We start from the raw sequence: 14,804 nt of genomic DNA, 5'->3' as shown, positions 1-14,804 counted from the left end.
GGGGTGCGGCAGTGGGAGTTGAGTGGAGCGGCAGGAAATCCCAGAGTCTGGAGTGGGGAGCACGCCGGGGTGCCCTGGAGGATGGACCAGGGGCGGAGGGAAGGTTAAGGTGTTTCCCCGGGCGGCCAGCGGCGGGGCTGGGGAAGTGTCCCTGCCCGGCCGCGGTGTGAGCGGCTGAGAGGGGCGGGGACGGAGCCGGGGAGGCCGCACGGCCCCGGGGGCTCGGCCAGGCCGGCGCCAGCCGCCAAGTTGAAAGGCTGCCGCGGCCTCTCCTTGCTGCTTCCCATTGCGCCCCCGAGGGCTCCAGGCGGGGCGCCTGCCGAGGCCGGGCCGGCCTCTCCTCCGCGCCGGGGGTCACTCAGGGGCAGTGGTCGGTGCGCGGCCCGGACCAGCCTCATGGGCTGTGGGACTCGCACTCAAGGCTCCGGCCTCGTGCTTCGTAAATGTCTTCACTGAGTCTCCTGAGCTAGCTGGGCCTTCCGCCGCGGGTCAGAGAGCGGAGAAGGGAACCCTCGCACCAGGCGGTCTTAGCGCGCGCTCTCCAGCCCCTCTCCAGCCTCGCAGAGTCCCTGACCGCCCAGGCCCCGCCGACCTGCAACCACAGCTAGGAGCGTCCCAGGTCCCCTGCCGCCCGGTAATCTCAGTTCACTGGCTTCCGCGCCATGGGCTTTGGTCTCGCCGGAGCGGTCAGAAGCGGAGTTTTTGCTGACCGAGACTTATGTCTCCTCCCCAACACAACGAAAACGCCTTCACAGACATTGTGCAGGGCAGGTGAGGTGTCCCTCCTGATCCCCAAGGGTCAGGGCTAGAAGGAGTTAAATTCGGAGAGCCAGGGCCCGAGTTCTGAGGGGCGGGCTTTCCCAGACCCAAATTGCTGGCCCGGCACTGTGGGACCCTCAACGAAAGGGAGCCCGGCAGTACCGGAAAAGCCTGGATCCCCGAGTGGAATCTGTGTTCGGAATCCCTGCTCTCCCCTTTATTGGCTGTGTGACCTTGAAAAAACCGCGTAACCTCTCTGGATCCTTGTTTAAAAAAACAAAAAATCTTAATTTATTGGGAAGCGTAGAGAAGGTGGTGCCCTCCGGAACTTCAGCACACAGTAGGCTGCATTAAGCGCTGGCTCCTCCTTCATCACAACCTCTAAACGAGGTAGGTGGCGACTCCGTTGTGATTGATCCCAAGTTTCCTGCCCGGGAAGGAAATTGATCCGTAGAGGACCGGACGCGGGAACCCCAGCCCACTCTGTCCTCACTTGATAAACAAGCAACTGCGTTCCAAGGGTTGGGCTGGACGGGAGGCAGTGCCCCCACCTCGCCTCGAATTCCCGCCGGACCCAGCTGAATCTGTCTCAGGTCCTCACCCCAGAGCAGAGCACCCTCCTGATCCAGCAACCATTTATTGAGCACCTTATGTGTGCACGCCCTATCGAGGGAGGAAATCCAGAAACAAAAAGCGGTGCAAAGAAGGGGCTGAACGAAAGAAAACAAAAATGGGGAAAACTGGGGACATAGGAGTGAAAGGAAACAGAGACCCAAGGCCCACAGCAGGGCTGGGGCGCGCGCGCAGGCGGGCGCGGGCGGGGGTCGCAGGGCGGCGGTCGGTTCCAAACAAGCAGAGGCTCTGAGTGGGGGATGGGGGCGCGCCCGCCTCGCCTGCAGCTACCGCCAGGCTGGAGCCTCTGCGCGTCTGCCGAGCTCGAGCCGTTGCTCATTACTGCAATTATGTAGCTCTAAGTTTGCCTCGACCCTAAATTGCCAAGTTTCGAGGAGCCAGGAGGCCGGTGAGCTCGGGCCGCGGGAGACACCCGATCCCGCCCTGCCATTCCCCTCTCCCACACGCGTGGAAAACATTCCGGTGTGGCCGACGCACCGTGAGCTGAGAAGATTCAAATCTGCTCGACATAACCGGGGCGCCCTCCCGCGCAGTAGCTCGTTAACACGTCCCCAAAATCCCGGGGACAAGGGAAGGATTCCCAGGCCCATTTCGCAGATGAGGAAACTGAGGAATAGAGTGATCTTCCCTACGCAGAGTCAGGCAGCGGACATCAACCAACGGGTTTCTCTGACTTAAAGTTTAGTACAAACCCCCAGTATAGGAGAGTGGCCGGGGGAGTTTCAGAAAGGAACTCAGATTTGTGGAAGCCCGGGTGTCCCGCGCGAGGTCACTCGGGATGTTGAGTTTATACGGGGGGTAAACATTCTTTCCGTGTCTGCAAGAAATAGTGATGCACCTAAGCGCTTTTAAGGGGCCGCGTGGGCGCCGGAGTCTGAGACATTTTTAAATATCACTCCCCTCTCTTGGGGATGAAGAGGACCAATTCGGGCCATGCTTGTTGACCCAGAGGCCGGAGACCACCACCCCCACCCCCGACTGCCTGATCATTGGAACTTTCTTTTCTTAGGGAAGGGAGTGGTGACAAGTTCGACTGTAGCCCCATCCGCGGGACAGAGCCTTTGTCAGAGCTACGTAGATCGAAGGATCCAGGACGCAGGGTACCTCGGAACTCGCCGGCACCAGCTGAGAGCCCGCCCTGGGTGGCTGCGAACCACCCCGAGCTCTCTTGGAATTCCGAGGCCAACCTCCGCCTGGGGCTAGAAACCGCGTGGTGAGCCCCAGGTTTCCTCCCCACACCATAGCCGGTCTCTTATCTGCAGAGATGTCTACCCTCCCCGTGTCCAACGTCAGGTACTTCGGGTTCTGACAGCCCTTGGTCTCCTGGCTTCCTCCTCGAAAAGGCCGCCCGGGGCTGCCCTGTCTTGAAATTTGGAGACGCCCCCACAGCCGGACAGAGGTGGAGGTGAGCGGGGAGCCCTGATCTGGTGAGAATTAAGTCAGGGCCCCCAACTCGAAGGAGAACAGAGCGGCTCCTGGAACATAGTAGGCTTTATTTACTAGAGATCCTTTTCTGCCTTCTACATGCTAGCAAAATTGCCCCCGGAAGGCTAAACTTGGCGCTTGTTCAAATATATTCTCCTGGTAGCCTGAATATAACCTACTATATGAAAGAAAAACCCAGTTTGTAGGCAAGCCTCATGCAAAGGACACCCCACGGCGCTTAGTGTATGGCTGCCCTGCGTTTTCAGCAAACAATTTTTAAAGGGGTCGTAATAGGGAGTGTGAAGGCACTCACATTCTGGCAGCCTCAAAATTAGTTCCTCAAACTGCGTCTACACTGGCCACAGCGGCGGGTGATTTAAGAGAAGGGAAACGATGCCTCTCCATCCCCCACCTGGCCTCCTGTGGGAAAAACAGGTTTGCGGGGGTGGGAATTGTCTGGATTAGCTGTCTGCAGTCATCAAACCATTTGGGTGATTCTCTTTGTTTTCATAGACGGGTTAAAAGGGGAGAGAAAAGAAAAGACTCGGTTATGGGTCGCCTGAACAAGTGTCGATTTCAGCTTAAAGTGAATTGGAAAATTGAGCCTAATTATCCAAGGTAATTGCTTCAATTCTCCACTTGACTTTGCTAAGGCAGATCTGTCCTGTGTGTTCAAAAAGGCAACCCCTCTGTCCCTGAATATTGTTGTCACCTTTGAAAAGTTGCTGTTACCAACTACCACCAAACTGAAAAGCAACCAAACCTGAAGAGATGGCAAGGAGTAAAATTAAGACTAAACGAATGAGATAATTTCTTGTAGCTTAAAATTAATTTATTTAACAAATATAGCTATAATATAAATGATAATAAAATTTCAAATATACAGTATATTACAACAATCCCTTCCAAAGGGAATCTTGAGAGCCACCCAAATGTACTGTTAAATAGAAACAGAAGTTTTTAATTTTTATTTTACAATTTCTTTCTGGTACTGGTAAGAGAGAGGTCCCTTCAACCTACCTTTGTCACGCATCTGTGTATCACTCCCCCCACCCAAAAAAAACCAAATGTTTTACTGTTGAAGTTCTTTTAAAGTTTTCTGTTGGCAAGACCCAGGATCTGCCTCTCCTGCAAAGTTCTTCTCTTTCTCCCCAACTGTTCTCATTTCCAAAATCTTCAAACATGAATTTTCTCTGTGCTTTTTCCTGCCAGGTGTTAGGACAGGAGGCAGCCACGCAGGAGGCACGGCCTCTAGATCTGGTCCAACCACTAACTCTGCTGGGGACTGTGGATACCTTTGGAAACCTCTCTGTCCTCAGTTCCCCCATCTGTAACTCGAAGGGATAGATCTAGCTTCTAGAAGAGCGTCATGGGGCCCTCCCAGCCACTTTGGGGGAGGGAATCAGACTTCAGAGAGTTTACTCCGGTAGCAACGGAGGACAAACCAGAGCAGTGTGGGGGTTAAAGAGAAGGTGCCAGGCGGTGCTGAACAGGGGAGCACCTCGTGGGAAGGCTCCTGTTGCTTGCTGGAGGGATCGGCTGGCACCCTAGGTAGGCAACCCTGGGCCTTCTATGTCAGGTGGTACATGCTGTAGCCCACGTGGGCTGTGTAGAGTCCCACGGGCGCCACGGGCAGCGCGGCGCGCTGGAAAGGGCCAGAGGCCCCGTAGAGCGAGGCGCCCGCGGCGGCTGCTACGGCGGCAGGGCCTCCCAGTGGGAAGGAGAGGCCGAAGGCTGCGGGGGGCAACATGGGTTTAGCGGCCATCTTCAGCTTCTCCAGCTCGGCCTCCTGCAGTCTCTTGGCCTTGGCGCGGCGGTTCTGAAACCAGATCTTCACCTGCGTCTCGGTGAGGCTGAGCGAACTGGAGAACTCGGCGCGCTCGGCGATGGACAGGTACTGCTTCTGGCGGAACTTGCGCTCCAGCGCCAGCAGCTGGGCGGTGGTGAAGGGCGTCCGCGGCTTGCGGTTGGTCTTGTGCTTGCGCAGGGTGCAGGCCGGAGGGCTCAGCCGCCCTGAGGGGCCGAAAGAGAGAGAAATGCAGAGGGTTAAGAAAGTGGAGCGCCATCCGCCCCGAAGTGGGAATAATAATAACAACGCCCGCTATTCATTTGCGTCGAGCACTTCGGCGCCAGGCGCCCTCCTGGAGCGGCACTTGGAAAATGTCTTCTCCAGCTCCCACCGCCGGCCCACAGGGTAGACGTTCTTGTCTACCTTTTGCAAATGAGGAAACGAAGCTTCCAGGTAAAGCTCAGCCGTGTTCAAAGCCAGATATAATTGGGAAGAGGTAAACAGCCCTTAAATCTAAGTGGCTGCTTAGGAAGGCTTTCTCCCACCACCACTCAGGTTGGGACGGGTGGATATTAACAGGACAAGAAATGCGCAGAAAGAGGCCCTGCACCCGAGATCATATTTAATTTTAGGCGTTGGCTAAACATTTATCATCTGTGCCCACTAAGTGCTCAGCGCCTGGGGATACGCCGTTCTGTGGCTGAAAATCCGTATCTCCCAATCCCACACTCTTATAACAGTGTGGTCCATGGGGTCGCAAAGAGTCGGGCAGGACTTAGTGCCTATTCTAAGCTCGGGCCTCGCTGACCAGAGGTGGAGCAACCCCGGATGTCACACCATAGCCGAATCTCAAATATAAAAATGTGCCACAGTCTGGGGCTTGCTTTTAACGGGGCTTTTTCTTATGATTGTTCCAATTGTGTTTTAGGCCTGTTCCACACCCAGCTCCTTGGCCTCTGGTGTCTCTCATATGTGTGCCTGTTATGGGCAGAATGCAATGGCTTCTCCTCGACCAGTGCTCCAGTCCACAGAGATCAACGCTGCTGGTGCCCAGCTGCCTTTTTACTTATGGCTTCAAAATATACCCTCAAGGATGGGCGGTGAGAACACCTTGGCAGAGGGCTCACGCGGCCCTGGACAGGGTCGGCTGGGCGAGTCAACGCCTGCCACACCCAGCAGCTGCCGCCTAGTTAAAAACGTGGAACACAATTATTCCCAGGACAACAGAGATCACCCCGACTTTGGGTCAGAACCCAGGCCTGAAAAGAATTCTTAAGTCCTGGAAGGGACGCTTTGCCTACGCAGCAGCTTCACTGGGGGAGAAATGAATTCAAATCTAGAGAATGTTTTCACCAGACGGGTTTTGCCTAATTATGCAATTTTCTTTTTGGAATGCTTTAAAAAAAAAAAAAAAAAGATGATCCTCTGGGCTCTCAGGCCACCAGGATGTGAGTCAAACGAAAACTGGTGCTAACATCCCCCCTTCTTCCCTGGTCGAGACCATTGGGAGTCCGGGAAGCAGTTGGCCCCCGACTCGTTTTCCGCCGGGCCACCCGAGGGGCGGGCGCCGAGGGAAACGTCACACCCTTCGGTAGTTAACAGCCCAGCGCTAGGCCACCTTCTCCGGCCATTAGGCCCAGGGAGGGGCTAGCCTTTCAAAGACGTTTAATCCCCCGATAAAAATCATTCCTCAGCATCACGCCATTGAATTCGGGTTGCTATTATGCCGCACCAAATAATCGGAGGAAACGAGGAAAACTTGGGAATTTCCCGTGCTCCTGAAATATCTCCGAGTGTGTTCGCTGGGCAGAGAAGCCCGGTGGCCCGCGAGGCCTCGGAACGACCCCGAAGGGGTCTTTGGCGGCTGGAGTCCGCTTGCACCACCCAGCCCGAGACATTTGGGAGCTCCAGATCATGTTGGAGGGGGCGCCTCCCACTAATTGACTTGGTGCCCCGCCCCCTCCACTGGAACCTGAGCGCTTCGCCTCCTCCCCCTACATGATCCATCCACCCTGAGCACCAAGTATCCACCTGAAACACGAAGGGGGCGGGGGAGGGGGGATTTTGCAAGAGCTTCGAAAACACAGTGGGCAAAGAAATACTCTGGTGGGTGGACGTGGAGAAGGGGAGGGGGGCGCACTAGGCTTCCACGATGAGAAAGTGAAACTCTGCTCTGGAAAGATGTCCCGCACTCTTCGAACCCACCCGTTGGGGTAACGGCGAAGTAACAGGGCTTAGGCTCTGACAGAGGAGCCAGTCGAGACTCCTGGGGTCGTTTGGTGGGGGCCCGAGGAGATGGTGCCCAGACACCCGTGTCCTACAAGTGAACTCCTACCCGCAGCGTCGCCTGGACAAGGCGAGAAGCCCGAGAAGGTGGACCGAGAGCTGGGCCTGGGCCAGGCCTCGAACCCTCTTCCTGGGTGGGAGTGGGGAGAGGCGTCGACGCCCCCCCGCCCCGTGCTCCGCGACCACTCATCTACAGCACCGGTTCCAGGTACCCGGCCGCAGGTACGCAGACGCCGGAGACAAACAGGCGCCGGAGCGCGGCCTGGCGCCCTCGGGTCCCACAACCCCGCCGGCCCCCTCCCCCGCAGCCTGGGTTCTGGCTACTTACTGGACGGGGGCGGGGAGAAGCGGGGATTCTGCATCCACGGGGTCCTCTCGGGTTTCTCGGGGCTCTCGGCTTTGACGAGCGCATCTTCTGGCAGTTTGAGGAGTCCTCCCACCGAGAAATGGCCGAGCGGTCGCGGCGAGGACGGCGCATCCGGGGCGCCCAACGACCCCGGCCGGGCACCTAGAGGCTGCGCGGAGCCGCCCGCCGCCTGTGCGCCCTCCGAGGCCGCCAGGACGCTGTCCTTCGCCCCGGGCTTCCTGTGATCGGCCATGAGCGCCTCCACGCTGAAGGGCAGGAGCGAAGGGGACACTTTGGGCTTGGCCCCCTCCTCGTCTGCGCCCATAGCGGCCGCCGTGGCCGCGGTGGTGCTGGGGGTCTGGCCTCCGCCGCCCCCCGCCGGCTTGCCGAAGGCGGAGTCCTCCACTTTGACACCGAGTGGCAAAGAAGTCATGTCAGCAGCCGGGGCCATGCAGAGCCGGGCCACCCCTCCAGCCGCAGCTCCGGCCAGCCGCCGGGCATGAGCTTCGGGCGTGCTGGGAGCGCGGTCGGCCTCTGGGAGCGTCCGGGGCCCTGGCCGGGCGGGCTCTACCGCGCGCGCCTCCCGCCCCTTCCCAGAAGGCCAGCTCCGGCGCTCCGGGCCTGGTTATCCGCTGGCGCCGCCGCGCAGGCGGAGTTCTCGGGCTCACCAGCCGGCTCCGGGTCGGGCCGCCGCTCCCCAGAGAACTTGTTAATAAGGCGAGGCCAGCGCGGCGGCGGCCAATCAGCGCGCGAGGGGGAGGGTCCGGCGCGATCCATTGGGCCCCGCTCGGGCGGACTTGCCCCGAGGCGCGCTGGGCCTCGGGGCGCGTGGGGCTGGGCCCAGGCCCCAGGAGGGCAGAGGAGGGGAGTGGGCGCCGGAAAAACTTTCCTCCAAGCTACAGCCCGTGCCGCCTGTCCCTGTGTGGGTCCCCCTGGGTCTCTTATTTTTTTGTGTTCCTGGGGGACTTCCCCTTGTGCTTTATGCTACTCTTCTGCTCTACCCCCTTCCTCCCTTTGCCTTATCTCCCTTCTTTCCAACTTCTCCCTTTTTTTCTCTATTCCTTTCCTGTTTCTCTCCTGCCTCCCCCTTACCTTTCTGTTGTGTCAGCTGCTGGTGTGTGTTTCTCCCTAGTGGATAGTAGAGGATGGTTCCCCTCCTTACCACGGTAATTGGAGTTGAAGTCATTTCTTGTATATTCTTTTTATAGTTAAAAAAAAAAAAAACCTGCAGGCTTATCTATTATAGTAGAAAGACATAACATTAATGTATTCTGTAAACACCTTCATTTTCTTCTGTTTCAATCTTCAAAACTTTACCTCTGCGTGTAAGTGGGCCTTTGTCTTAGAAGTGCTGGACTGAAGTTTGCCTAAGAAGCCACTTTGGCGTGGTGCTACGGATGTTAAGAATAAGATTGCATTATATTATCTGGAATGCATAATCGAGTTTCTCGCTGTGAACTTTAGGGGCGGGGGTGGGGTGGGATTACAACACCTATACTGGCTACCGGCTGGGGGAAGGCCGGTCATTTTGATAAAGAAGTTACTGAATATAAAACCAACAGAAACGACCCCAAAACACTAACCTGGCCTTAATGTGACCTCGATCGCGTGTCCGCAGAAACAATGATAATTCTCCATCTCTGGATCTGATCTTGGGGGGTTAGGGAGGTGTGGTGGTACATTTGGGAGAGAGGGCGAAGAAATGAGGACACTCCCAGGGACGGATCCTCCACGCTGGGTATGAGAACTTTTATGCTGCCAATTTCGGAGGAAACGTGATTTTTATTTTTGCTGTTTAAAAAAAGAGGGGAACATGAGTTGGGGGGGGCGGTGTGCGGAGACGTAAGATCTACACAAACTCGGATCGTGGCTCCGCTATTTTCTGCGCCTCCTCTTTATGGCCTCTTATCCCGGGGCCCAGGCCGGCGGCTCCCCGGGAGCTGGCGGCGGTGATTGGCGGCTCACCGGCACCGGCCATTGATGGCTGCGGGGTTCTAATCTCCAGGAAACACAAGGGGCTGCTGTGGCCATTTAGGGGTAATTATCCGACCGCGGAGGGACAGCGAATTCCCTCGCCTTTTAACTGGGCGCAATAAAAGCTGTAGATTAGGGGCGTCCAGATTAAGGAAAATGAATTACTAGAGCGGGAACTTTATTACCTGGACGGCGTCCGGGGTCTGGCGGAAGAGGTCGGGATGCAAACGCCGGGGAGATTGGCAGCCTCGCAGAAGTCCGCAGGCTCCACGACGTTTAAGGCCTGGGGCGGGTTAGGGAATATCCTCGCATCTGTGAAATTCACGCCGCCTCTGCAGACCTCCTGCACTCCCAAGCCCTGGGCAGGGTTTAGGGCCTCCAGCTCGCGTCTGGCCCAGCTGGAGGCGCGGCGCACCGTTGCGGCCTCTCTAAAGACAGGGGACCCCTGGGGGAGACAGGAGAATAGAGTCCTTCTTCCAGGCCAGGAAACCTAGGCCCCAGAGGTTTGCTTGAGGGTTCAAGGATAAAAGGACATATACTCCCACTTTAGAACTATAGGAACTGACACTCAGCGAGGCTCCCAGTCGGGATGACCAACTTCTATCACCCGCATTTCCAATTAAACTCTCCCTAGGACAACAGGCACGTGGGAATCTTATTCTGCATTAGGGTTCAAGAGGGAGAGACAACCGAGGCCCCTAAGTTGTTTAGGTCAACCTTTTCAAATTGATCAGTGCGACTTTCTGTTGGGACTTGCTTTTGTTCCGCCCTTGGCTCCCATCTCAACAAGTTTGGCTTCCAGATCACTTTGAGAATCTACTATATCTCAGAACTTTCTCACTAGAAAATGCACACCAGCAAAAACAACTTCAAAGGAGGACCCCCTTGGAGTCCGCCAGATAAGACCACCACCACCACCACCACCACCACCACCCCCTGCTTTAGGGCTTTAGGGCGGACCTGGGGCTCGAACCCCGAAAGTGCAGGCGCGAGGCGCAGAGGGGGCTCAAAACTGTGTCTGGCCGGCGCAGCCAGTCCAGGCCAGGCCGCGGACCGGACGGCCGGGCGGCGGGAGAAGGGCCGCATCGCTAATTGCGGGGATAAACAATCTGTCACGATCCCTCAGCGCGCCTAATAGGCAGACGAGGATGTTGTTTTTAGGCGCCAGCGGCGGCCCGATCAAAGGCAGCAGCCGGCGCAGGGGCCCTTGAAGTCGCGCGCCCCCGCCTCCTGGGAGCAAACTGCCTGCACCCGCAGCCCAGGGCCCTGCCGCCGGCCCCTGGGTTTCGCGAGCCCGGCCCGAACCCCAGGGCCTCTTTTTTTTAGGTTCGGACTGGGTTCGTGTCTCCTCTGGCACGGAAACGGCGGGAAGGATGTCTGCGGAGGAAAAGGGGTGCAGAGCCGTGGATTCCATGTGGAATCCGTGCTCGAAATCGCGCCGGGATCTTCCACCGATCCGCCCCTGGGCTGCGGGGTAGCGGAAACGATGCCCACAGTCTCAGAGAAGGGACTTTGAGAAAAGGAACAAAATATCTGTCTCCCGGGGCGTGTGGTTCCCGAGGAAGGAAGGGCACACGTTGGGGGCAGTGAGAGAGCGCCTTCTCTGCGTTGATTTTTTGTCTGGGCCTTTTCGGATTTCCCGGTTGGCGGTTTCCAAGAGCTGACAGGGCCGGGGGGCTGCGCCTGTTATCTCGCCGCCAGCACTAGCCCCCAGGCGCTTCTACTGCCTGCATTTCTCGGCGTGGCCGCGGCAGCCCAGAAAGCCGGGCTGTAATTCATGCCTGGCAAGGGCAGGGCTGGCTCGCCGCAGATAAAGCTCGGGGACTGGCGTTCGGCTTCCATGCTGTCGCACTCCGCTCCCCTCCCTTCCAGCCTCGCTCCTTCTCCCCTTGTTCCCGGATATCTTAAAGCACTCCCCGCGCCCCAGATGGGAGCACCTCCGCGTTTCGGATCCTAAAGACGGCTTGTCCTGCAGCCACTCTCTGGGCAACTGGTGGTGGTGGTGCTCTTCCCCTTTCTCTCCCTCAATACCCCCCCCCCCACGCCTATTTTATAGGACTGTGTGGCGGCCGAGGAAAAGTGGTGTTTTTAGCACACACACACCCCCCCCCCCCGCCCCCGCCTCCTTGTGGGCAAAGATTCCTTTGGCGAGGCATCCCGTCTTAGAGACCGCCGTCTTTATCTGGGTGTTGGCGCGGCGGGTTCGAAGAGCCCGCAGCAAGATCCCTCACTTCTGGCATTCGTTGTCACCTCCGTCGGGTTTTTGTTTATGCCCCCTCCCCCGTTTCCCAATGCATTTTGTGGCCTCGACCCAGGAGTCCCGCGTGCATTTTTTAAAAATGTGCAGCTCAGTGGGATCCCCCGGCAATTAGCGAGCCCCAAACAGTCCTCTTTAATAGAATGAATGTGCTATGAAAACCGATTACCCGGAACGATTTATTTTGGTGGGAATTCACCAATCTTCAGGAGGGCGATGGAGGGGGACGGGGGTGGGGGTATTTTGTCATGGGGATGGAGGCGGGTTGACAAGTAGACAGGAAGCCCGACCAGGGGACCCCCCAACCTGCGGAGGGGGGCCTCCCGACCCCAGTTCTCCCGCCTATTGGCCTCTGTCTCCTAGAAGTGAGCGGCTGGGAGTCAGATGTTTGGGAAACTGGGAGTCACTGATGGAATCCTTTGGGAAGAGTTACAGCTTTCCAGAGAAAGACACTGGAGAGCTCAGAACTCCAGGGAATCTTCAGCTATTGCCTGAATATCCGCAGCACAGATGCGGAGCAAAAAAAGCTTTCTGCTTGCCTGGGACCTGGACAGAACTTACGCCTTTTAAGAGTTTTGGTGCCCTTTTTAATTCGAAGTAAAAAAAAAAAAAACTGGTTGTAAAAAATATTTTCTTCTTCTTGCTATTCCTCCGCTTAAGCGGGCCCCACTTGTGCAGTGGAACTGCCCAAGTGCAGTGCATTTTACCCGGCGCCAGAGAGAAATCGACAAGTCCGACTCCCTGCTTCTTCCCCTTCCCGCCCTTCCATCCCCTCCCCCTTGCTTCTTTCCCCCAGATCGGGCCTGGGCTTCCTTGTGTCTTTAAATTCGGAAGAGGGTGAGGGGTGTAGATCTGCGGGGGAGAGAGTGGGCCCCCCTTTCAAATGGCCCAAATTAATGTGATCGCGACATGAGGGTGCACTTGGGGAAGATGAAAGCGGAGGCCGGCCGGCTCCTCCTAGAGCTCTATAATTATAGATAATATATCCCATTTCAAAGCAATTAGACCAATCAGGCGTAACGAACCACTTTGCTGCCGATGAATAACAAAGGCGCACGGTTATTTAAGCCCAGAGATGTCAGGCAGACCCCGAGGCTCCAGGGGCCGACCAAACATCTTCCATCCTGGCTCTTCCACCCTGGGCTAAAGAAGGTTCGCCCTTCCCGCCCCCTCTAACCCCCACCTCCAGGCTTTCCACCGAGGGCCCCATCTCAGTTCCAGCAGGGGCCTGGAGGGGCAGGGGGTTGGAAGAAGTGGAAGGAAAAGAATTGACTTTTTTTGAGCTGGGTGTCAGGACTCTTGTCAGAGGTTTCACAAACTTTATCCGATTTAATCCTCTTTACTTTGGGAGATAGGTATTATTATAGGCTTTCCCACTATTTCCAGATGAGAGAATAGAATCAGAGAGGCTAAGTATCTTGCCCAGGGTCACACAGCTAGGTAGTAGTGGCGCCAGGATCTGGACACAGGTGGGTCTGAGCCCCGAATCCACTCTTCACTCTGTGGCAGTCTCTCTCAGGGAGCTTTCAAAAGAGGAGATGCTCTAAAACCCAGAGGGTGCTGTTAGGACTTGATGACGCTGCCTCCCTCAATCCGAGAAATGGGTTTTGGTCCATCACTACACTTCTCTCCTGCGGCCCACCGCCTTCTAGAATTTTGAAAACTGTCCAGTTTTCCCATGAATTTATTAAATGTAGAGAATCTCAGGTCTTTCAGAAAAAAGACATCTGGGCTGCTAGCTGATACACCAACCAAAGGCCGAGGACTTTTTTTTTTTTTCCTGAGCCTCGATTTGTCGGATTTAAAATGGGTACTCTGTTCCTCAGTTCAGATAACGCTGTTGGCCCTCCGGAAGACGCCACACCGCGGGACTCCACCGCACTGTGGCAGGTTCCCAGCGCTTTGAGCACATCTGAGGCATCCGGGATGGGCTGGGGGGTCTGGAGCCTTCCTCAGGGCTTGCCATTTCCTCTCCTGCAGGAGGACGTGGGATGGCATGGGCGGCCCTGCCCCTCGAATGGAAGGTAGCCCAAGGTACCTTCCAGGTGGGGAACCTCATATTTCACCCCCAGCTCGACCACGGGGAAAAGAGACTGAACGGGGAAACCAGACCAGGGCGGAGATGGGCAGGAACAGTCATCAATAGACACATGAAAAAAAGACAGCCACGGGGATGGCGGAGGATAACAGCCCTGGATACAGCGATGCCGAGAAGCCGAAGAACCTCTGCCATCCGGGGACTCTTGAAGGACCTAAATATGAAGTGGAATGGAAGGCGAGTTTGGGATGCCTAGGAAGGCCAGCGCTGACACGGGAAAAGAGAGCAGTCGAAGGTGGGGCGGGGCGGGGACGGCTCAGGGAATGTCCTCCGAAGTGCGGCGGACACCCCACCGTGGCTGGGCCGAGCGCGCGCGGGCCAGGAGGGGTCCCCGGGACTTGAGAGGAACAGCGGGGATGAGGGTTTTGGGTGGGGCTAGGTAGTCTTGGAGGCCCCTGGGCCCCCTTCTCACCGCGATTCCCACCTCCCCTCCTCTTTTTCTTGGGTCCCTGACTTTTCCTTCTCTGCGTCCTCCTTCTCACCCTCCGTGTCTCTCATCTGTCTCGGAGGCGGGTCTCTGCCTCAAGCGTGTCTCTCTTGGTCTCTTCGGAGAGATGTGGAAACCTCGATCTCTTCACCCCTCTGCCGTCTCTGGGTCCTTCGGTTTCTATCACCAAGTCTCTTTCGGCCCCACTCCCCCGTCTATCCCTTCTCCGAGGTTTTTATCTTATTCTCTCGCCTCCCGCCCCGGCCCGTTTCCCATTTCTGGAGCGGCAGTTGGCACCTTCGGGAGCGGCAGGAAGCGCTCTTCCGGGCCCTGGTACTGCCCTCCCACCCCCTGCCCGAGGCTGATCGTTTCTCTTCTGAGCCTCGGTTTCCCTGTCTGGACCTTACAAGGTCTCTTCCTTCTAGGGTTCTCGAAAGGATGGAAAAGGGAGGTGGCAGAGCCGAGAAGGTGCCCAGCGTGGGCACCCAGTGGGGTCAGCAGACCTCCAAGGTATCGCTCAGAGTCCTTCACCCCCAGCGTCCCAGGATTGACAGTGGAAACACGGAGCAAATGGAAACACAGAGCACGCTGGGGAGGGCGCGGGAGTGGCCGGGGAACCCACCAGAACCGCCGAGAACTGGGGAGGGGAGGTTCTGTAAGGAGAAGCCCTGCTCCAAGTCCTTGACCCAGCCTGGGGCGCTTAGGCCCGACCCCAGCCATTTCCCTCCTGGCTGGCTACTCAGGACCCGACCTAAGGGCCCGGAAGGGTCCGGCCAGGCCGTCCCAGGTCTTTGCGCTCCGGCCCTAACT

At 57.1% G+C, this 14,804-nt stretch overlaps 1 protein-coding gene and 1 long non-coding RNA gene across 4 annotated transcripts; one reads left to right on the top strand and one right to left on the bottom strand.

The window, feature by feature from the left end:
- The first annotated feature begins 756 nt into the window (after positions 1-756).
- LOC147370297 (uncharacterized) lies at positions 757-5,963 on the top strand. Of its 3 annotated transcripts, XR_015166107.1 has the most exons (4): positions 1,135-1,149; positions 2,402-2,797; positions 3,331-5,059; positions 5,535-5,963. It is a non-coding gene; the product is annotated as an uncharacterized LOC147370297 (long non-coding RNA). The 3 variants fall into 3 exon arrangements; XR_015166106.1 differs by lacking the exon at positions 1,135-1,149 and adding an exon at positions 757-771 and having other exon boundaries at positions 2,402-5,059; XR_015166105.1 differs by having other exon boundaries at positions 2,402-5,059.
- MSX1 (msh homeobox 1) lies at positions 3,628-7,690 on the bottom strand. Its single transcript, XM_086407501.1, has 2 exons — positions 7,221-7,690; positions 3,628-4,830 (listed from the first exon to the last, which is right to left on the bottom strand). Exons 1-2 carry the CDS (start codon positions 7,687-7,689, stop codon positions 4,388-4,390), a joined length of 912 nt encoding a protein of 303 aa, XP_086263627.1. The 5' UTR covers position 7,690; the 3' UTR covers positions 3,628-4,387.
- Between the last annotated feature and the right edge of the window lie 7,114 nt (positions 7,691-14,804).

This window comes from Bos grunniens, chromosome 6, assembly GCF_055505025.1.
Source record: "Bos grunniens cultivar Pamir isolate PY7600 chromosome 6, Bosgru_T2T1.0, whole genome shotgun sequence".
Classification (NCBI taxonomy): Eukaryota; Metazoa; Chordata; class Mammalia; order Artiodactyla; family Bovidae; genus Bos; species Bos grunniens.
The sequence above is the reverse complement of the archived record's forward strand: the minus strand, read 5'-3'. Positions and strand labels throughout refer to the sequence as shown.